Source organism: Falco biarmicus, chromosome 1 (assembly GCF_023638135.1).
Source record: "Falco biarmicus isolate bFalBia1 chromosome 1, bFalBia1.pri, whole genome shotgun sequence".
Lineage (NCBI taxonomy): Eukaryota > Metazoa > Chordata > Aves > Falconiformes > Falconidae > Falco > Falco biarmicus.
This window is the reverse complement of record NC_079288.1, coordinates 119489921-119513433: the sequence shown is the minus strand read 5'-3', so window position 1 is coordinate 119513433 and position 23513 is coordinate 119489921. Positions and strand designations below refer to the sequence as shown.

General features: G+C 43.8%; 1 protein-coding gene across 11 annotated transcripts in view; it reads left to right on the top strand.

Annotated features, from left to right (window-relative positions):
- Positions 1-23513, top strand: part of JADE1 (jade family PHD finger 1) — a 48685-nt gene that overhangs the window by 21394 nt on the left and 3778 nt on the right. For 8 of the 11 annotated variants that reach the window (XM_056323940.1, XM_056323973.1, XM_056323993.1 and 5 more), the window contains exons 3-10: positions 2509-2591; positions 6110-6267; positions 10029-10216; positions 13508-13719; positions 15173-15340; positions 15963-16079; positions 19815-20351; positions 22617-22734. In XM_056323940.1, the coding sequence (XP_056179915.1) occupies positions 2509-2591; positions 6110-6267; positions 10029-10216; positions 13508-13719; positions 15173-15340; positions 15963-16079; positions 19815-20351; positions 22617-22734 (1581 nt within the window). The remainder of the gene's footprint in view (positions 1-2508; positions 2592-6109; positions 6268-10028; positions 10217-13507; positions 13720-15172; positions 15341-15962; positions 16080-19814; positions 20352-22616; positions 22735-23513) is intronic. The other 3 variants (XM_056324013.1, XM_056324023.1, XM_056324031.1) reach the window with 1 other exon arrangement.

Below are 23513 nucleotides of genomic sequence, written 5' to 3'. Positions count from 1 at the left end.
ATGGAAGGTAGGGTAGGAAGTTTTTTATTCCCCACCTTCATAGAGTCTCTGTGACAAGAGAGAGACCTTGAAATCCACCTTTTAATACCTACACTGAAAAAAAAAAAAAAAAAAGGGAAAAAAAAAAAGCCCATATGCTTGCTTTCTTGTCTTTAGTTTGTGATAAGCTGCCATCAGAGCTGAATTAAAGCACATGAGTAAAGATCCAGAAGTACATCATATTGCTACTGCTCTAATTTTGCAGATGCATGCGTTACTTGGGAACAACTGTATTAAAGCCTCCAGACTCACAGCTCTTCTCCCAGAGAAACTTCAGAGCCAAACACCACTTTGCCAATACAGCTGGTTGTTCTTAATTCCTTATCGTATATCCTCATATATGCAGGCTGTCTCCCCCAGGTCCAACAGCGTACAAAATGCTCAGCTCCACAAATGAATTAGAAATTTTCAAGTGTCTGACTTGCTGGTGCGGTGGTCTGACTAGCTGAATACCTCAGTGGCAGATAGTTGGTCAGATGTTAATGTCTTGCTGGTGGAAAATACCAGAACCCATGAGAACTGAATACTAAACTGTGTGGGTATATATGTGGTCTGTATCTTCTAGTGAGGCTGTTGATTTTAAAGAAATCACATGTCTGAATGTTAAAATGTTAGTATTTATATTGTTATACTGCAGGAAAAATCTGTTTTTCTGTTGTGAATTTTAGCTGTGTATCTGACACTTTTTGAGTGCTTTCACTTACTCCCCTCTGAGTCTTTTAGGTTAACTTTGAGTATGGGCTGATCGGATCCTTCAGAAGGAGTTTATACTGCTGCTTTTGTTTTTTCTTTTGTTTTCAAGAGTAAAACAGTAGTTAAATGATCTTGGGAGTCTGGCTTTCCACACACGTTAGTAAATGGCAGTCGGTCACTTTTTGCCCCCTTTTTTTTCTTCTTTTCCTTTCACAGAAATATGAAGTTGTGATTGTAAAATAGAGGGGCTTAGGAAAAGTGCCCATTACTTTTTGAAAACCTTTCAAATCACTAGCTTTTGTATTAGAACGCTAACATTTGCTTAAAATAGTCTTTTCTGTATTCTTACCTTAGAAGATAGTATTATTAGTTGTTTGCTGTGTACCTTGTGTCAGTTTTGACCACATTATGCATATTCTGTGTAACGTCTGTTACTCGTTGCTTTGTTACAGAGTGGTTTTTATTGGGGCAGATTCTTTAATGTATTTTACTAACTGAAAAGAAAAGCGTAACTACCATATAATGAATTCTTCTGATAACTTGTCACTCAGTCAGTATCTTTCCAGTGAAAGTCTTGGACAGTCACTTCACTTTGAAAATGATTTTTGTTTTCACTAGAGAGCTTATCCCATCCTATGCAATCTGGTTTTGAACAGTGCTTTGTGATCCCCAGGAGGCCTCTGGTGGATGGTGTGAGGCGATGTTGCTTTTACGGACTGTAGCCTTACGCTTGTTACTCCTAGCATCTAGGTGCAGGCAGCGAGGAAATGAGCAGTGTGGGAAGGTCTTTGCATTGGTTCCGTTTTATTTGTCTACAATTAATGCCCGGAGTTGCAAAATGTGTGTTTGTCCTTCAGTTCAACGTGTAGGTCTCAGCTTCCCTATCATTTCGACCTCTATTTCAAATTCTTCATGTCTCCAACCCATAAGAATTTATTATTTTTTTGTTGTTGTTGTTACTGCTGTGTAGTTGGCAGTGGAAAATACCTGCTGTACCTGTAAGTTTTACTGAATTAAAATTAGTTGATTCGCACAGGTATAATATATTCTGGTGTCAAAGAACAACCTTGTCAGTGGAGTGTAGATTCTTTCTCTTTTTCCTTTTCTCCTGTTACAATATTTCTGAAAGCTGAGACTCTGTCAAAAGGTTTCAAGGCAGAAAGTTATAATTTGTTTGGAATATAATGAATAATTATGCAGACAAAAATTGTGCAACCACAGTGAGAGATGTGCTGAGGAGAAGAGACACCAGCTTGTTCTGTGGGCTTTGCTGTGTGCACGTGCAGTGTGCTACATTTTGAAAAGGCTTGCTCTGGTAAAAATTGGGTAACTGATAAAGATATTTGGGACATCAGTACATTAGCTTCAAAAGAGATCTCAGGCTGTCAGTGGGCCTCCTGGTCAGTTAATCATGTGCTGAAAGTGGTTTATTGATGCTTGGGAACGGGGGGAAAGCATGCTGTGAAGTAGCTTTCTTCAAGAGCTGGGTGGAAGGCCAGTAAGTGCAGTGCAGCCAGTACATGTGTGTATCAGTAGAAAATTACAAATGAAACAAAACCAAAAGAATAATCATACAAGTTTACAACTGAGTAACTTCTATTTTCTAGTTTGTTTTGAAAGAGCCTTCTGCAGGTTTGTCACAGAAACCCGACTCTGGCTTGCTTTACTCACACAGCCCCACTCAGGTCCATTGGCTGCCTCGGGTGAGCGGAGAGAGCAAAGGCTTTCATGGATACGTGACAGGGGTGTCTGCAAGTGATCATTTCTCTATCCTAGGTCTGTCCACCTGGTCCCAGCATTCCAGATCTCGACATCGGAGGACTTCGTGTTCCAGACATGAAGATCGAAAACCTTCTGAGGTATTTCTGGAATTTGATTTGCATTTTGTTACATCTGTCAAATACAAAGCCCTATACATATTCTGGTAATGTATCCATTTCTTCTGATTCACATTTTCTTTTCTTTTTGCTACATTTTAGCTGGCATCTGCCCCCCACCTCCCACCGCCTTTTTTCTTTTTCTTTTTCTTTTCTTTTTTTTTTTTTATGTGCCAGGAGATGAGGGAGTTCTGCTGTTGGCACAGCCGCTGCCAGCACCAGTTTCTATCTGCGAATTTTGTTATAGTCTGACACCCATTCGACGTAGCTGCAGAGTCTGTCTTCTGGTATTTTAAGCGTCGGGGTTTATTTGTAGCTTGATTTGTGAACAGTGGAAGTTTACATTAGGTGCATTTATTTCATAGCTGGTATTGGGTCTTGGTATGTGATCTTTGTTAAAGTGCTTGTCAAACTAGAAATCTGCTTCCTGACAGTTCTGTCTTGCATAGTGCTTTGAGGAAATTGTATCAAGGGTGATAGAAGTCTTTGAACTTTCCAGGATGGATCAACTGTTAGTAACACATAAATGCGATCCAGTTCTTTGGAAATACTCTTGCTGAATCTCCCTATCTGCAGGCAAATACTACACTGCGGAATTTGTAGAGGCTGCAAAGAAAGCGTTAACTTTGGGAGATGGAACTTCTTAATTTAAGATGCTTGTGCAATACAGCTATTTCTGGTGCATTATTGAGTGAGTGATGTTGAGAAGAAATGTGCTTTACTCCTCTCCCCAATGACAGTAGACTTAAGTCCTGGAGAAGAGTTTTCACAAGAATCCCATTCATTGTTCAGTGTGAACTACACCTAGTACTGGTGAGTTCCAGTCTTCTTTTTTGATTGTTGGCTGTTGAAAACCTTCTGGGTTTCTTGGTGACTGTAGAGGCTCCTGGTGAATTTATTCTTGCTGGTAGTAGATTTGCTTGCCTTAGTTACATCCCTTAGAAGTAGCCTCATAGATCCAGTTTTGAGAACTACGTTATGAAAGGCTATCAGGAAATAATCTGAGATAATTATGAATCTTACTCTTGGGTTTTTTGTGTTCTTCTGTTTTCTCCTCTCCGTTTCCTGCATTTGTTGTCAGAATCTTTGCAGTTTTGTGCTGCTCTCTCCTGTTTTCTGAGCCTGGATGGACTTCTCATATACTTCCCTTCAGCTCTGTTTCACAGTCTTTTCCCTCGCTCCCTCCCTCCTCCCTCCACTTGCATTGTCTCTGCTTGCCACAACACTGTTCTGATGATAAGTGTGCTGGCAGAAAAGTGACACTTGCTAAACTCCCCGGGTGAAATCCTGGTCTCATTGAAGTTGGTGGCAAAATTCCAATCGACTTCAGCGTGGCCAGGGTTTCACCCTTTAGTTTTGAAGTGTTCAGTGCTTCTGAGAGCCAGCACTTCTGTAAGCTCTGCTTTGCTCCAGGCAGTCTGATTGCATCAGAAATTAGAGCAGAAAGAATGGTGTCACAGGGCCACTGGCCTGGGAAGGAGTTTCTTGGCTGTCAGGTGCTGCATTAGCTTTGCTTCTGGGGGAGTTTTGCGACAAATTTATCTGAGAGCCTGAGTTACTTTGGCTCTCAGATTGAGCAAGTTTTGTGTCCCATTTTATATTTTTAGTCTTCTTTTCATTTGACATTTGATTGCTTTAATTCAGATCTCTTAAAAGTGCAGAATCCCCTGGCCCGCTGTGCTTGTTTGTTTTGTGAGCCAGTTTACTTTGTGGCTTATTTATAATTTCTTAATTGGAGCCTCACAGGACTTACAATTGGATTGCTTAAAACATTTCATTATATTTCATTACCTGCCTTCACCCTTTCCTTCATATGGTAGTATTATTATTTTTTAATGTTGGCAGTTTTTCTGAACATGTCAAGACAAGTGTTAAGAAAAATGTCATGATTTTATGCTATTTTTATGACAAAACCAGAGTGGAAACAGGAACATACTGAGACGGAAGTGGGGTAGTATGTGTGTTTTGAGAGGGAGAAGAGGCTTCAAGATGTGCAGTGTGGTAAGGCAAATCACACTGTGAAATATTCTAAGAAATATAAATAGCCATCAGGTTCACTGTTTCCCTAAAATACTTCCCCCCAAATCGTAGGGAATCTATTGAGATTTCAGGTCTGTGAATAGTGCGTGACAGACACTGCTGTCCTGGGGAGGCCTGCCTAATTAGCACTCAGTCTAGATCTGGTTCTTCCTCAGCCGTACGCAACAATTGGCTGGAGCTAATGTAAACTAGTGTGGCTGTTGGTTTGGGGCTGGGAGGTTGTGTTACTTTGCCCCCTTAGCAGCTCAGTAAGAGAATCTAGGAGCGCTGCCCTGATGATCAGTCTTTGCCTTTGTAACTGTGCAACGTGGCTCTGGGTGGATGTGGACTGCCCACCACAAACTGCGAAGTCTGCAGGCGAACTTTTCTTAAGATGTTACTTATCTTTGTCTTGTCCTGGTGGTGCTTATTTTCTGTCACCTGGTTGCTTTTTAACCCTTTCCTTTGAACGTGGCATTGAGTAGTTAAAAGTTTATGGTTCTGGAGGTGCAGAGTACTGAGTGCAGTTACTGTAGTCTACAGCAGCCTTGCCTTACAGGGAGAGCAGGGTGGGGAGAGCTGGAAGAGGTGTCAGCAAGCGCAGGCTTGTAGTTTTGATGCCTTGACTTTCTGCAGTGCTGACAGGCAGTGGCCAACCAGGCAGAAGCTGCCACAACAGTACCACAGCATGCCCGCTGCAAGAGTGATCCCTTTTTGTCATTCTACAGCTTGCTGAAGACAGCATCGCTTATTCATGACTGCTAACCCAAAAGTTGCCAAACACCCTGCTTGTTTGAGAGGTGGATGCCTTTGAAAAGGCAAAGTAAAACTAAAGCTACCATGCAGAGGTGTCTGTAGCTGATGGAATAACAAGAACCTGTACTGAACAGGGAGCTGCTACCAGAATTCCAGTTTGGGTCTTACTTTATTTGATCTTTTGCATTATTATTTTAAATACTTGCACAAAGAGTCATCTCCTTAGAATTTCCTCTTGTGGCTGGTCATGGTAGAGTCACGCCTTGATTTCTACCACAGGGAGTTTCTAGAATGTCTTTGGATTAGTCAGAGCTCCAATAATTGAAAAAAAACCAAACCCAAAAACCCTACCAAAAACCTTAGAGCAAAAATGAGTCTTCCTTGTGCTGTTGATTTAAAACTCAGAGCTCCTGCAGCTTTTATTGCAGCCAAGTCGGAGGTAAAGTGGATAGCACCTTTCAGCGTTCTACCTTTGATGCAGGGGGAGCACCAGGACTTGTAGTGGAGTTTGCGGGAGTCATTTGATCAGGATTTGCACCGTCAGCCACCTCTGTTCCCTGCAATGAACCTAAACTTCTGTCCTGCAGTGGGCTGGGTTAGTGCACTGGTGATACAGTGACCTTGTTACACGCTGTGCTCCATGGTTACCCTGAAGCTGCGAATCGTAGAGTGTAAATATCAAATGTCAGTGTCTCTATTTTCTCTCTTGGTCACTCTCTTTGCAGGTGTTCAGAACGGACCTGATCACTGCCATGAAGTTACATGACTCCTTCCAGCTGAACCCTGATGAATACTATGTGCTGGCAGACCCCTGGAGGCAGGAGTGGGAAAAGGGAGTTCAGGTGCCAGTTAGCCCAGGGACCATCCCACAACCAGTAGCCAGGTATAGTTTGGAGGAATGTAAACAAATACACATACGTTTATGCTAGCGGCTTATGTCTACATTGCCTTGGCTTCTTGAGCTTTATTCCACAGTGTCTAGCTAGAAAGGTCTAGGTTCTGAGAGGTGAAGTGCAACCTGCCTCAGCTTTTTGAATGGTCAGAGAGGTCAAGTCAGGCCTGTTCTGGCAATGCGTTGAAATATGAATATCAGAGAATCACTTTTGGCATTACATTAGGATGGAGTGTGATGACAGAACCTTAAAAATAGCTTCTGTTTTTAAGCCCAGACTTGACCTCACTCAGCATTGCTGGGAGAGCACTCGTCTGATGCTTCTTGTGCTTAGTTCCAAGCCACTGCTTCCTTTCAAAGAACAGTTAAGACAAGCCAAACTTAAGGCTAGAGAAAATACAGAATTTATTTTGGTTTCACCTGGTTTTTGGTTGGTTTTGTTGTTTTTTTTTTTTCCTTGTTTCATTTACTAACTTAGGAAATTGATGTACAACATTTCAGCTGTTTAGGAACCATCCAGATGTACATGTAACTAAATACAGTAATGTGAGATTTTCTAGCTCTTACCCAAGAAACACTTATTTTCTCTACCTTGTTTGTTACGCTTGGATACTATTTTCTGTTTCAAATTAAAGAGTACAGTAGTATGGGCAGGTGTGTGCTGCAGCCCATCAATCTGTCCTATGCTTAGTTGGGGTTGGAGTTGGGGAAAGCGAGAAGAACAAGGATTATTGCCATTTCATCATACTAGATCTCTTTGAGTAAGTCCAGGCTGGCCTGTAAGGTATTACCGAATGACCCATGAGTGCTGGTGGGGCCAGAACAGCCCGATCTCTGATGTACAGTAAATCTGGATGATGCTACTACACTGCTTCTGCTAGGTCTGCATCTGCCAGCTTTAACCTTGGAGTAGGGGGACTACAGGAGTGTTTGCACTTTTTATGTTCTGTGCAGCAACCTGCAGATGGCTGCACAGCCCCACTAGGTCTGTACAATGAGGGACTTAGCCGTGCATCAGGTAAATCCTCTCCTTCCTTTTCCTTCTGAAGGATTGGACCTGAAGCTCCAAGATCACTCAGCATTTCCCCCTCTGCCGTGCAGTTTAGAATGTGAGAGAGCATACCATTCCCCCGCAGCGCTCGTAGCCTTCCTGCTCCACGCTAACTTCACCCAGTCCCTACTTAAATGCACGCACGTTGTACTTGTGTGCTGACATTGTCTTCCCCTCACTGCTTTCTCTTTCAAGCATCTCGCAAGGCTGCAGGAGGGCCAGGAGACCTGTGGGCTTTAGCAGAGGGAGACCTTCCAGGGGATCCCCACGCTGTATCTTTCAGGGGGGTGGTTTGGTGGCTCTGTCAGATGCAGGTACTCAGTTAGGAGAGAGCTTTTCTCTGCCAATGGCCAACAGAGACATTGCTCCAAGTTTAAAATCTTAAAGCAGATGGGGAAAGAAGGTACCCACAGTTGTAGGTATCAGCTTGGGAGGTACCACTCTTTTTTTTTTTTTTTTTTTTTTTTTAAGTAGCTGAGCTATCTTGTATGGTCCTATTGGTGAGCACCTGCTGGTCAGTGGCCCTCTGGATCCCTGATTTATATCCTGTTTGCTCCCTCATAAAACACTTGGAGAGCACTGCTCAAGTGGCGCTGGAGTGCTGGAGCTGTTTTGTGCCTAACTTTGGGAGGGGAGGGAGATGTTTTGTAAATTGAATCAGTCGTAGTCATATTGTAGCTGGTGTAGAACAGAAGCAAACTACAGTACGGATAGCTGCTGCTACTGAGGTACATAATAGCAAATAAAAGGTTTTGGTCTTGTAGTGACTGGTCAGGGCAGCAAGAAGAGGCTCAGAGGGGTGGGGAAAAGAGCAAGTGTGTGTGGTGATTCAGCGTAGGCTTGTGTTCAGATGAATCATTCAGTTAAATGTGTTTTTTGGTATGTAGTAACTGTTGCTTTTTTTTTTCTAAAAAAAACCCTACTTCCTATCACAGAAATAGATGGAAGTGGCTTGTTTTAAAGCCAAACCACCTGTGCTTATTTATTCTGAGCCACTACAATGGTATTTAGACAGCATGTGCAGGGTGCTGCCCAGAGGTTATGATTTCCGAATGGAAAGGTACTTGGGAAGGAGTTTGTGGTACAGAAGATTCAGAAAGGAGTTCCCAGTTTAAAGTAAAGTCTCTGTGAGATGTCGTAGTCTGTAGTATTTTAATACTATATAGCATGATGAGGAACAGTTTGGGCAGTGCAGTTAGGCTGGTGAGATCATTCAGATTTGTATTCTTCCACAGTCCCCTTCTGCACCTCAGAAGCCCCAAATTCAGCATTTGGCTCTTGTCCACTGTTTCTCAGGTTGCTGTCTGAAAGAAGGTAGAGGAGGGGAAGATGTAGGGCTGTGCCGCAGACTGAAGTAGGCAGAAGATTTACTGAGATCTGTGTGTGCAGATACAGCGGCAGATCAGTCTTCTGGCAGGAGGTGGAGTTTCACATTGGACCTCTGGTGGTGGCAAAATAAGGTGGAGTATGTCCTGCTTGTGGTGCTTAGGCTGTTCCCAGCAGAAAGTTGTGTCTACACAGAGTGGTGCTGCCTTCCCCTGTAGCACTTGCAGCACCAAAAAAATCATCAGCACTGGTGCTGCAGGAGGCAGTCATGCGGCGGCATGTGGCCTGTCGCTCTGGAGGTACCAGCCTTACCTCATGAAGTGGGTTTCACCCAAACTGAATTTCAGCGCGTGCAGCTAGCTAAGGGAAGGTGCAGTGCCCTCTGCTGAGATGGACTGCCAGAGTTACCTTGCTGTTTGGAGGCACCAGGTTGCACGTGGAATGACTGCTGGCCTTTGTGAACTGGGCAGTTTTGCTCCCACCTCCCAGCTTTGCAGAGTTGCAGCGTTGCAGGAATCTGACCCAGGACAAGTTATGTGCTGTAGGTACTTTACTGTTTCCTGAACCAGTGCTTGTGGTTGAAGAAAATTTCAGCTGGCTTGCAGCTAAAATACACTTTCATGGTTGGTTGTTGGCCAGCTGGAACCTCCAAACCCTGAGAGAAGGTAGTTTCAGCAGTGGCTGATTAATATTTGTGCATGGTCCAGCATGACATTAGTGATTGTGAAAGAGGAAATGCAGACCCAGGGTGCCAGAGCTTGGATCTGCTTGGGAAAGTGAAGGTGAAGCTAGAGGAAATTTCAGGTTTTCTGTTGAAAGGTCTTCTGAATTTCACAAAGGTGGCAGTTCCCTAGCTACACACGCGCACACACACACACGCACACACATACCCAGAAGAAACATAAGGAAGCAAGCTTCAAATGTAGCAGGAAATACTACTTTTCCCTTGATTTGTCTTGCTCTTGGTATCGTAGTTAAACAGATCGATTTAAAAGAAGTCTTAAAACAGTTTAACACGTGTGCATGTGGCAGCCATCACTACATAACATACAGTGTTCCTACTCTATCTTTAAACAAGTGTGAATTTCAGATAAAAGCACAGCTCTGTCCTCCAATCTTTGCATTTTATTTAGAATTCTGGTAATGAATTGGATTTCTAGGTAACTCCAATTAATTTCCTATAATACTGCCAATCTGTTATGAACGTGCACTGTAGTGTTTTCTCTTCCCATCTCAGTGGTGCAAGGTGATTGCTTAGATGGTTAGATGATTGCTGATGATCATTAGTCACTCAGAATGAGGCATTTTGAATTCACTAGAAACAGGTCTCTCAGCAACCCAGCGTACCTGATGTCTGCTTGTCTGTTTGTTTTAGGATTGTGTCCGAGACAAAAACTGTCACGTTTACACGTCCCAGGAAGTATATTGTTTCGTCAGGTTCGGAGCCTCCAGAGCTGGGCTATGTTGACATTCGAACCTTAGCAGACAGCGTGTGTCGCTACGATCTCAATGATGTGGACGTAGCATGGTTGCAGCTTGCCAATGAAGAATTCAAAGAAATGGGTGAGCAATCAGTGCTTGTGTTTTTGTTGCTTTTGTGTTTTTTTTTAAAGCTGGTAAACTTAAGAATAAGTTTAGGGAAGGCAGCATGTGGGAAGAGATGATAGAGGTATGAAAACGTAGTAATCAAATGATTTGGGGTAGCTGCAGGAAACCAGAGCTGATGTGATTAAGCCCTGAGATACGTGCTTTCTTAACTGCTCAGTTGTATCTGCTTAGACCAGGCCAGAATCTGGCCACATGGTTTTTCTTTCCTCTGCTGCTTTCCATTTCACAAGGGAATTCTCACAAAGTTCCCATTTTGCCATCAAGGTCCTTGAAGAGGACTTCAGACAGACCATTCAGGTAGTTTTTCCACTTAGTCCTTTTTTTGGTTTATTTATGTTTCCGTGCTTCGCATATCCATACCATCTTTTTAGCTGGTGGTGGTCAATGTGAAGAAGGTAGACAAGGCGTCTTGGGAGGTTTAGAGAGCCTGTGTCGCTGAACTGCGCGGGGAATGAGGCAGTGAGGAATTCCTGCAGTGATTTATTGGCGCAACCTCCCAAACCTTACTGTGACGACGTCCTCCAGTTCTGATGAGGGAAGAGGAGCTGTCACAAGGGGAGCCAACTGTTCCCTTTTCTACAGAATGGCTTGTGTGTGGGAAGGGGCAGGCAGTATCCAGAAGATACTGGAACTGTAGAGGATGTAAGCCAGCACAGAACTTCTAACACCCTGTTTGGGTAAGGGAAGAGGTGCTGTGCCAGATGGAAGAGGTTTGGATGTGTTGCTGAACACTGTCAATTTTTGTCCTGGCATTGTGGAAGTTCCCTGCTTTGAGTTGTGTTGTATGGGTTTCACCGGGCTGTAGCCCATACGTGGCATGGCTCAAGACCTAGTACATCACAAACTGACCATTTATAACTGTTTAAAAGTTTCTCCTTTTTAAACCCACGTATGGGAGAAACTGATGACCCAGCCTTGATCTGGTCTGTTACCCAAGCCTTTTTTCCAGCCCTCAAGTCAGGCTTGCTCAAATTGAACGTTGGGCTTAGACGATTTCAAAACGGTTTATGATTCAAGAATTTTAAGTTCCCTTTCCAGTTACCTTCAGGAGAACAGCAGCAGCAAGTCCCTTTAGCTTTCTTCGAAGAAAAATTAAAAATACTTTTTAGGATTTGTAATTGACGCCCACCTATCTAGTGTAGATAATCCCCTCTGTCTTTTGCCAAAAGCAGAGGAGGGCTAGCGCTGGGGTGCGGGTAGCAGTAGTGATAAAGGGCACAGGGGAGGCTCGTCACTGTGCCGGTTAGTAGCTGTGCATGAAGCCCTGTGGTAGCCGTTCTGCTACACCAACATAACCTTCAAAAGCACACGTTGCCCATGAAACAAGGAACGGCTAGAATTTGACAGGTCTGATCTTTGATGTTATGGTTTGCTGTAGTTTCTTGCAGTTCGTTTGCTTTAAGTCTTTATCCACACACTTTTGCTGTAGGCAGAGGGAAGGAAATGGTCCTGTCAGCGCCAGGCAGTACATTGTGGGTCTTGAAACACACGCCTGGGTGCTCTGTCAGACACTGCGCTCAACAGCTATATTAATGGCCATCTGAAAAGTGAAATATTTCCTGATCTGCAGTTGTAACACTTCCTTCACGGCATCCCTGCAGCTATGAATTCCATGGTTTCTCTGATACCCATTGCAGTACTTCAGGTACTGAAAACGTATATTCTGTCTTTAAAAGAATGAATGTAAACATTTGAACTGAAGCCACAGCCCCTTGATTTTCTTTTTTTAACCCTTATAAATGCACAGTCAATGACATCTCTCTTAGGCTTTTTTTATGCAGTGATAGCAATCGTGAGGTTAGAACTCAGTTGCAAACTGGTCTAAAACCTGCCAGCATCTGCTTTGCTGGTGCAGTGTTTCTGGGCTGCAGGGCAAAATTCGCTCTCTTTCATCAGCGGGATTTTGGCTCTTCCCTCTTGCTGCATTCCAGCTGCTCAGTTTGGGTAGTATCGGATGCATTGATCTCTGCCGTGAGAGGATTTACGTCTCAGGGAAACTGGAAGTACTTTTGAAATACTTCTGTAGAGTGTTTGCCTTCTGATCTGGGGGAGCTAGAGAGGTTTTTTTCTTCTTTGTTTTGTGGAATTTGTGGCTCAGTTATTTACAGGGAGAGTCAAAAGGAGGATTTTCTTGTTAAAACACACATCACTAATTTGCCTCTTCTGTATGTCACAGTAAACCTGAGGTACTGGGAATTGGACCAAAAGTGGGATATCAAGCCTGCACTTCGCTGTAGTGATTTAAGTGTATGGGAATTCTTGCGCTAAGCTGACTTTGCAAAAGGAAAATGGTTGTTTGCAGTAGTAGAGCTTTCTTGGTTTCACAGGTGTTTGTGGGGCATCATCTTGTGGCAAGGGTTGGTGTAGTACCAACACAGCCAGCTCGTTGTCACGGCAAGTGAGAGATGGAAGCCAGAGAGGGGGAAGCACCATGTTCTTTTTTTGATATTTTTCTTGCTGCTTCTAGGATAGTTATTTTTTCAGGTCTAAAATAGTAATTTAATATAATGAACAAATTTGAATTCTAGAATGCTGTAGTGTAATCGCCTGTAGCTGTGGTGTCGTGAATAATTTTGTGGTGGATGCTGTTTGAAAAGACCAAATCCCAGATCAGATGTTGCATTTATTCATTGTCCCAGAGTTGATGGTGGATTTATTACATCTGGTTTTTTTCACTTATTAAAACAAACTCATTTATTGATGTAGCAGGGTCTGATGGAGACCTCAGTTAGGGCCCTGTTGGGCTGGAACTTGTAAAAAACAAGCAACTGTTGTTAGAAACTACAAATTTGTAAACTACAAGGATCATGGGAGATTTTGTCATTGATTTCCCCTCGTTGCCTCCATCAAAACACTCTCAAATCTTTCACCAAAGAGTCAACATCTGGATTGCAAAATTGAAGTAAAAGCTATAGACGGTGCTGTCCCAGAAGGAAAAATGAGAACAAGACCAGGAAGCCAGAATCAGTTTGTGAAAGTGTTTTTCAGGATTTTGCAAGATTGGTTTGCATACTGTGTTTCTATCAGTTTAATACTGTTGTAAGAAGACCTTTTTTTTTTTATATGTTCCCTATCTTTTTATATGTTCCCTATCTTATGCTGGAATAGGCAGGCTGTATAGGAGTGAAATGTGTGTGTGTGGGGCTGGCGCTGGATGTACTCAGCTGTTAAAAAAGCAGCTGGAGTTGAGTGTGACTGTTGGTTGTCGCTCTTTCCTTTAAATAAGTAACAACTCCTGTTTCCCAGGGATGCCTGAACTGGATGAGTACACAATGGAAAGGGTCATAGAGGAGTTTGAACAACGATGCTATGATAACATGAATCATGCTATCGAGACGGAAGAAGGACTTGGGATTGAATATGATGAAGATGTTGTCTGTGACGTCTGTCAGTCTCCAGATGGAGAAGATGGCAATGAAATGGTGTTCTGTGACAAATGCAATATTTGCGTGCACCAGGTATGGTGGCTGGGGGGGCACAGTGCGGGGGGTGTGCAAGGGTGGTGACAGAAGCTTTTCCAAACCATTAAAGATAAGAGCTTGGATTTTTTCCAGTGACGGACATTGCTTTGTTAAGTTGTTGCAGAGTTCACCATTGAAGGGTGGGATGAATTCAGAAATTATGTAATCGTGAAGGAGAATTGTTACATGTAATTCTAGAAATGTCATGCTAAGAGGCTTAAAGGTGGAATTGTGTATGTGTGGAGGAAGTTACAAGGGGAGGAATTGCCTCCCCAAAACATAGGCGTGTATTGTTGCGCATTCTTACCTGGTCGCTGCTTTTGCTATGTTCTTCTCCTGTTCTTCTGCACACGTCTGGGGTGAACACACCTGTAGTATCAGCAGCTTAGGGCTCAGCAGGGGAGGGGAAGAGAGAACTTCGAGGCAGTCGGTAGGGACACAGGTAGGATTTATTATAGTCATTTTAATTAAATGGAGAACCTGCTGAGCTGAGCTAATGAAGCACTATTGTGTGCCACCTTTTTGTGGCAGTTAAGAAGTCTTCTTAGCATGAAAGAACGGATGCGCTTTCAGGCTATTCGTTTTTGTGGATGCTTCTTGCTGTGGCAGATGCCTTCCTGTCAGCCTGTCCTTCCAGCTTTAAGAAGTGTGCTTTGTCATTCAGTGTTTGGAAGACTGTGTTGTCTGCTGAGCAAGAGGGGCATTTTCTGGCATGTGTTACTTAACTGCGTTTGTACTAATGATAAAGAAATAGGCCTATGACAGCTGTAAGGTACAAATGGCTATCTTGCAAGATACTCAAAGTGGGCATTTGTAGACCTGTAGTGGTTCTTTGATGCTTAGTCTCTGTTCACATCAAATCTGAAACTTATGAGGCTTAAAACTGACAGTAATTTGGACAGAGGTCTCCATAAAGATGCAGTCTTCTGAAAAAAGTGACCTTAATTAGTTGCTGTTCTGCACTTTTCGCTCTGAATAAGAAGTAAAACTCAGTGCTTTGGAATAACTGAGTATTGCACAGGAGAGCTCTCGAATTTGCAGTTCTTGCCTTCTGAATTAGATACAGTCCAGTTCCCATTAGGTGTAGTCATCGTGGTACTGAACTTCATCCTCGCGCACTGCTGGAGGGTTCTGTCAGGAGTCCCCTTGCTCTCTGGGCTGGCAAACACATTCTTCGTTTTCCCAGCTGAAGTGGGCAGCGGGTGTTTTCCCTGATGGCTCGCCATGACCTCTGCTCCTGGTCTTTTTGGGGAATGAATGGGTAATGGGGTTGGTCAAGTTTGTGAAAGCACCCCGAGATCCTCCTCTACAAGCTAGTGTTTCTATAGTTAGAAATTCCATAAAGACCGTTTTGAGAGTTGTGAGAGGCTATGTGTAAAGAGCTAGAGAGTAACAGAAATGCATATTGTGTCCTCTGTTTTCTTTCCCTTTTCTGTCCATGGGAAAACAGGCGTGTTATGGGATTCTGAAGGTGCCAGAAGGCAGCTGGCTGTGCAGGACCTGCGCGCTTGGTGTTCAGCCCAAGTGTTTGCTGTGTCCCAAGAAGGGTGGTGCCATGAAGCCGACCCGGAGCGGCACCAAGTGGGTCCATGTTAGCTGTGCTCTGTGGATTCCAGAGGTAGGTGCCGATCCTCGGGGAGTTCAGGGCTGCCGTGATTCTGGGAGAGCAGAAACCTGTTAAAAGTACTGTTCAACACAGTGCGTGTTGCTACGACGAGTGTAGCATAGATACGGCACTGCTTAGGAAGACAGTGTAAAAGATTTTCAGTTAGATGTAAAGTCTGGCGGGATGATGCATCACCTGTAAAGAAAAGTAATTACATTACCTTTGTCAACCAAAATTAGGCCTCAAAAAACGAGGCCTTTGCTGCTGGCAAAGCTCATTTAACAAGGACACAAAGTACCTTTCAATTTGATAAACGGAACATTAAAGGTGAGTCGGGGAGGTCTGGATGTGACTGTGAGAATTCCTGTGGGTTCTCATAATCAAAATACACAACCTGTATGATAATTTTAAATTGGTGGTCTTCACCTTGAAACTGTTTTGCTCATGCAGTGAGGAACTGATGTCTAAAAAAAGGAATTTAGGTTTGTTTAGTTCCTTATAAACTGAGGAACTTGGAAGATGCTAATTTTGCATATGCACACAAGGAATTTGATTTCTTTGATAAAATTGTTTCCCTTTTGACTTAACACTGTAATAGTCACTTTGTGTTTTTTAACCTTTTTTTCCTCTTTAGGTGAGCATTGGAAGTCCAGAAAAAATGGAGCCCATTACAAAGGTCTCCCACATTCCCAGCAGCAGGTGGGCACTGGTGTGCAGCCTTTGTAATGAAAAAGTTGGAGCTTCTATACAGGTAATTTACTTGCACAAACAGCTGAGTGTTTTATTTTGTCAGTTTTTAGTAGATACACAAAACGTGCATCTGCAGTAAACTCTTTGATTTCCTGTTTGTTACTATGGACTTAATTGCACACGGAAGTGCTTTTGAATGTTAGTGTGCTTTTACTTTCTACTAAAATTTTAATAATAACCAGGTCATCCCATAAGACTTTGTAATTTGTTGGTAACGCTGACACGTTTATTAGTACACTAAAATAAAACTTAAATGTTGTCAAGTAGAGGAAAAAACCTGTATTTCTGTGAGGTACCACATGCAAAAACGAAGCTTGAATGCTGAAAACTTCCATGTTGAAACCTGTCTGCTAGTGCCTATTTTGTGACTTCTAAGACAAGTTGGCTATTTCAAGGGGAGTTGCCTACTTCTGGCAACGACCTGGATTTTTAAGGTGCCGAGCATGCCCAGCTCTCACTGCTGGAGTGAGTCAGTGGAAGTGAACACCTTCACTTTGACGGTAAAGCTGAGGTGTAGCTCTGAATTTCTTACTTTAGGTTCTCCTTAAAATCGGACTGTTTTGGCTGTAACTATCTTGTTGTTGGTCCAACTTTTACGTTGCTAAGGAGAATATCGGATCATTTAATATTAAGCTTTTTTAGCAGTAGGAAGAAAAAGTAGGTGGTTTGACTGGTCTGCCCTGAGATGAGAGCAAGCCACAAGCTGGGGAAATGAGCCCCATTTCCTCTGCTGGTTGTGGCTAGATGCTGGAGCTCTTGGTGTTTCCAAGGGGAAAAAAACCTCCTGGGTTTGAGTTTCCCAGTTCATACCTCAGCAGAAGCAGTGCCACGTTACTGTTCTGACTTCTGGTAACTTGAGCTCAGGGATGATGACTGCCCGAATTGGCAAGATGGGGAAGAATCAAAACAAATGTCGAGTCGCCATAGTTCCAAAAAGAATGATTTCCGTATACAATAAATAATTAAAACCATAAAGCTATTGGTTTCATACCAACAACTCACGTTGTTGGGCCAGTGCCAGTTTGTCTCATTGCGTACTTCTGAAATTCTCTCTGGCATTGCAGGTGGATTTGGATTCAGCCTTTCTCACCGTAGCCTGTGAATTGTCACTTAAATATCTGAACTGGTCTGTGCCAGAGCATTTCAGACTGGGCAGTGTTGTTTCACATGCGTATTTATATTGGGTTGTTAGCTGTAAAGCACGTGCAGGTCCTTTACAGTGGAAAAATCACTCAGAAATGTTAATAATTTTAAGGACAATTTTAAAATCTAGAAAGATTGAGAAAACGCATCACCAAGCCCCAGATTTGTGAAAGAGGAGATACTTGGTTTCCTGAGGCACAAGACAAAACTTTGCCCTACCTTACTTGGGAACAAATGAGAGAAAGGCCAGGTGACCCACTTGGGGCAGTGCTGTGATTGTGCAGAAAAAGACAATAAAATGTAGCTTAGTATTGTGGTAATGCTCGTCACCCTGACAGTGCCTCACATAGTTCAGCAAAATGATCCTCAGGAAGCTCCCTGAGACAGGTTGGAGGGTACTGCTGTCTCATAGGGGGTCTGAAGAAGTAGAGCTCTTTCTGTTTTGTGGCTAGTCTAATGTTACAGGATCCATGATGGTAAGACCGGTTTTAAGACAGAAAAATTGCTGAAGTTCTACACTACTTGGAAATGAGGTTTTATCCGTTTCCTTCCTTGCCCTCTGCTCCCAGTCATTTGATGAGGTTGCCAGAAAAAGTTGTAAACCAGCAATGCAGCAGTAGTTCCAGTGAAACCTATCAGTCCGCTTCCATTTAGGGAATGTATAAATAGTAAATGCTAAGTAGAGAAGGTAAATCTGTCCACAGCATATAAATTTGCAACCATAATACCTCCTTGCAGAGCTGTCCCCTTCTTCTTGGCCGCTCTTACGTAGTTGGAACTGTTTTGTCCGTTCTCCAGACCCATTCTGAGCGGGGTAACTTGTAGTTTGAGCACTTGATTGTTTATGTGTGTTAGCGTGCAGGGGAGGGGTGTGTGTGTGTCCTTTCATATTCTGATACCACCTCTCCCCTTCTAGCAATGACACAGGATGACATGCAGGCATGATGGCTGCCACTTCAGACAGTTCTACACTTGAAATTATGGGGGAAGAGACAAAAAAAATTGACAGTTTTGCCTGACGTTTTGTAAGAGTTGTGTAAATCTTGGTGTCATTAAAGCTAGCAGTGGGAGATACTTAGATTTGTCTTGTGAAACTTTATACAGCAGAGAAGAACATTATAGAAAGCCACTGAAATAGAAAGGAAGTAGCATTAACCGGAGGAGCTGAGAGATCGAGATCCTCCAGGGATGCTATGAGATGTGCACGGCAATTAGAAAAGCTGGCAGCTGGAAGTGTGTGTCAGTCTGGGCAGAGAGCAGCTGCAGCAAGCTGGGAAAAACCAGACTGCATATTCTCCCAGGTTCAGCAGATTTCCTTCTGACGATGCTTGCCCCTCTTCTCCCAATAAAACATTAGCCACACTAAGAGCTAATTTTTCTACACGGTAGCAGCTTGGAAACCACGGCTAAAGTACTCTTCTGTACTGTTCGGTGTTCCAGTTGGGCTGCTTTTGCTGTGTATGTTAGTAAGAGGGGAAAGGGCAAAAGACGCTTTGGTATTCTTTAATTCCATTTATATGTTGATGTTATTAAAAGAATGTTCATTTGAACCTTCTGCAGTTCAAACTTGGTTGTACCTTTATATGCCATCTGGCTGCTGAGTCAGCCTGAGCAGGAAAACCCAGGGGAGAAAGAGACTTGGCTTTTTTACGAAGTTCTGTGTAAACATCCTAGCACAGTGCATTTCTGTTTTAGGTTAGATGACTTGGGTTAAGCCTAGTTCTGTTTCCTCCTAGTTAATAGCACTAATGTTCATTTCCACTTCAAATTCTTTTCACTGGAGGCAGAGGCGTGAGCTGATACAAACGCGTACGTATGTGTGTGCGTTCATAGACAGATGCACACATATATATTTAGACCTTTCAGTTTGTGGCTGGCGATAGCTATGACAGCATTTTGCAAGAGGAAGTTACATATAATAGAAATGAAGTGCTAAAGCAGCTGAACGAGTGCCCATCACTCCATGACTGCCGGGTTCACTGGGAGGGAAGAAGAATGACACAAAACTGAGTTTCCCGTTCTCCTCATCTCCCAGGTGAAGCGAAGACTGTAGTCAGTGAAGCAGTGATTGGCAGCGATTTAGTATTTGACATTAGGAAACGGGGATAACAGGGGAAAAGAAAAATGCCCTTTGGCTGAGGCCTTTTGGGTAGCACGGGTCCAGGTGCTGGGAAGGACTTTTAATTAAAAGTATCAGGCTGGCCTGGGGCCACCGAGATGTTTTCCCCCTCTCTCCTGCTGGCACAGTCAAAGGGGGAACGTTTTCTTTTGCGTGCGCTGCCTTACACGAGTGGCTCTGGTGACGGTAAGAACCAGATTTCAGTACTCTAGTGGATTTGCGGGTTATGGAATAGCGTGATTGGGCTAGGGAGGGGGCTAACCACTCCTGTCCCACTGGGCCACTTGATCGTTGCCTGGCCTGAGAGCACTAAATCGTAAAGCTAATTAAGAGAGAGCAAGAGAGTACATGCAGCATTGGAGCAGAGCGCAGCAACAGGGTTGTTCTTCCAGAGCGGTCCTGGCTGCCTGCGTCGGTTTAGGCAGTGTGGCTTCTGAAATTTTTATTTGATTAAATTTAATTTAATTTCTGTAGTGTTCAGTGAAGAACTGCAGAACAGCCTTTCACGTCACCTGTGCATTTGACCGAGGCTTGGAGATGAAGACCATACTGGCAGAGAACGATGAGGTGAAATTTAAGTCGTACTGTCCCAAGCACAGCTCCGCCAAGAAAGCCGATGATGAGACTTTCAGTGAAAGTGCAGGTCAGGAGAACGGGAATGGGATTGGGATCCAGAGCAGCTCTCTTCCTGCCCACATGGACCCATTCCACAGCATGGATCAAAACCAGGAGGAGGCCCACAGAGTCAGCCTCCGCAAGCAGAAGCTCCAGCAGCTGGAGGATGAGTTCTACACGTTTGTTGAGTCTCTGGAAGTGGCTAGAGCGCTGCGGCTGCCTGAGGAGCCAGTGGAATTCCTTTACCAGTACTGGAAGCTGAAGAGAAAAGCCAACTTCAATAAGCCTTTGATTACCCCAAAGAAGGATGAAGAGGACAATCTGGCTAAACGGGAGCAGGATGTTCTGTTCAGAAGACTGCAGCTCTTCACACACCTCCGGCAGGATCTAGAGCGGGTAAGCCACTGCACTGCCTGTGCTTCGGTAGCGTGCTGGCCTTCGTTAGCTGCGTCTCCGAGCAGGGCTCTGTTCCTGCCCTGGCGTGCGGGCGCTCCATGCTGGGTCTTAACTCAAAGTTGTGTTGTCAGAAAAGACCATTAACACCAAATTTCTGCAGAGCACACCAATTACCCTTTTCAGATAGAGGGTTAGTTCACGGGGCCAGCAGGTCCTGGCTTGCAGTATCCCATCTCCTTAGAACTGGATCGCTGTGCTTCCACTTACGCTTTCTTTACTGGTTAATGCTGATGGCCGTGGACTGTACTGCAACCCCCAGCTGGAGCTTTTTTAGCTGTTAAGGGCTTTCTCTGCTCCTTTTATCTGGTGCACAAGAAGGAAAAGATTACGAAACTGACCTTGATTTCCAGCAGATCCGTTTTTCATTGATACAGCATAGTAGGATGGCATGTCACTGGACTGTCTGGGTAGTAGGCTTGGGAGGCAGACGATAGTCCGCTCAATTAGGTTTTGAGTTTTTAAAGAGCAGTTCGGTACGCTTAGTTTGGTGTTTTATCTCAAGTACGTCCAGTCCTGTAACAACCTGAATTCCTTCCTTTTTGGTGGTTTGGGGGTTAACTAGTAGAGTTTACAATACGCTAGAGCCAGAAGGAGTACTGAAGTTATTTTTCAGTTTTTCATGTCCATACAGCATATGGCTCGTGCAGGCCTTGTGCAGAACCCAGCTCAGTAGGTCCTACCTCAGCCTCACCTGGCGGTGAGCTAGGGCCCTTCTTGCAGAATGCTGTCTGGTCGTTGCATCAGGACAGTGGGTGTTCGTGCATCTGCTGCATCCCTGGTAAAGGATCCTGATGGCTAACTACTCTTCTACTGAATCGTTGCAGTTTTTCTTTGGCAGTTTTTTTTCTAATTTCAACTTCCAGCCCATGAGACACCTACCTGGGTTACCTGGTATCTTCTGTTTCTGCTCCGTGTGCGCAAGACTTTTTAATCTTCTCTTTGATCAGCTAAATAAGTTGAGTTTGACACTGTGTTCTCTGGAACTTAAATTATGCATTATGTATCCTTTCCATTTTTAAGTGTGATGTCGAAACAGGACACTTCGTCCATGTAGTATTTTCAATATTTTACTACTCCATTGTTCCCACTGGTTGTACATCCAAGGTAACTTGGAGGGGAAAGAAAAAAAGAAACGGGGCCCCAAGTGTTGGGTTTTTTTTTTTCTCCTCTTCAAGGTAAAGTCAGGTAGACTTGATGATGAAAGCCGTTAGTGACAGTGTCATCCATCTAGAAACAGATGTTGAAATCATCATCCGGGTCACCTAATGAAACAGATATTCTGTGGACATGACGCAGACTGGATCAGAAGGGGTGCCACCTGCACAAATCCCTTCTAATCCAAATCCACAGAGTAACGACGCTACTGGAAAGGACTGGCTGTCCTGGGACTGGAAGCTTTAAATAGAGGAGCAAACCCAGGCTTGTTAAATGTCTCCTCCTTAATGGTTGCGAGAGCAGCTGACAAGGTTGTAGTGCACAGGGCACCACGCTGCGTGCAGCTGCGCTGCGCCCAGAGCGGCCTTGGAAACACCCACATACAGCGCTCAGCAGCTTCCCTCCTCTGGGAAAGACGTAACTCAGAGCCCTGGGAGAGCGGTGCTGTGAAACGTACACAGCTGGCCAGATTAGACAGTCACATTTTAAACACAGAAATGTAGTTTTCTTCTAAAAAGCACTGAGATGGTTAAACTGATAATTCCGTTACTGTTGCCACCTCCCTTGCGCTCGGGCACGAGCAGCCTGGCCTGCCTTCATTTCAGTTGTACTGCAACGGCAGGGTCAGCAGAAGGGCTGCTACTGTGGAATAGCTCTCCACGTCTTTATGCTATTAAGTATAATTTTATGTTGTGTCTCAAACAGGGAGAAGCAAATGGTGCCAGGCTATGTAATACTGCGAATATTTAAGCATTTCCAGCATTTCTCTAGACTTCCTGTAGAAATCTATACTGATATATATGCATAATTCAGGTGTTCATAGAAGTTACTTCTGTGGTGTGGCCCTCCCAGATTTGATGGATGAATCTGTCAATTAAGTGCTATTGAAGACTCTTTTCTAAGAAGTGTTTTGAAGAAGGTTAAATTTAAATACGTTACTAACTTGTGTAAATGGTGTGTAGTACTTAAACAGAATGAGTTCAAAGCACGGATTGACAACATCAGAGAAACGCAACTGCCTGCAAAACTCATCGACTTGATGTCTTCTAGGTGCGTAATCTCACTTACATGGTGACCCGAAGGGAAAAAATCAAGAGATCTGTTTGCAAAGTTCAAGAACAGATATTTAATGTCTACGCAAAGCAGTTGGAACAAGAAAGAGTTTCAGGTATGCTTCACCGTTCTCTTTTTCACGCAAGACCACAGGCACACGCACTGAAAGGTTTGGTAGCAGGCCAGTGACTAATTTTGAAGGACAAACAGGACCTCATTTATTCTCATTAAAATCTTGTGTAGTCCACCATGCATCAGCAGATAGGAAGAAAAAAACGGAGGCTGTGTCTAGCTCTAATGGTGGGCACATCGCTATAGAAACTGGTACGTGTTCCTGGGGGGGGGGCGCTGAGGGGCTTGCTGCTTCAGGGCCTTTCTGGTGCGGTTCTGTAGTGACTCCTTACGACAGAGAGACCATGACTTAACGTTCCAGTGCCATATGGTACCGGGTAAGTCTGTGGTTTATTAGTGTTCAGCGTGTGCTGCTTTGCGTCATAGACGGCAGTTTAAAGAAATGAATTTTAAAAAGGCATCGCTCTGCTTTTAAAGGAACATGTTTATTTCTGCCTGGTCTCATTGAAAGTAGTCTTTCTCCGAAAGGTGAATACCTTCAAAGTTAACTGCACTAACTAGATCATCCCTAAGGTATTCAGTAACGAATAAACCGTATGTCGGACAGAATCAATGGGGTCCACTTGCTGGTTGCTTTTTTCCTCTCCTCTCTGAGGAGCCTCTGAGTTGGATATACTAGTGCTAGGATTTGTGTCTGCTACAAGTGTAATTAGGTGCAGCACGGCCGCAGGGAAGTCAGCTACACCGGCGGGCCGTTGTGAAACCGAGACGTAACCGCATAGTCGTGATGTAAAGGGGCTGGATAGGCAACCACATACCCGT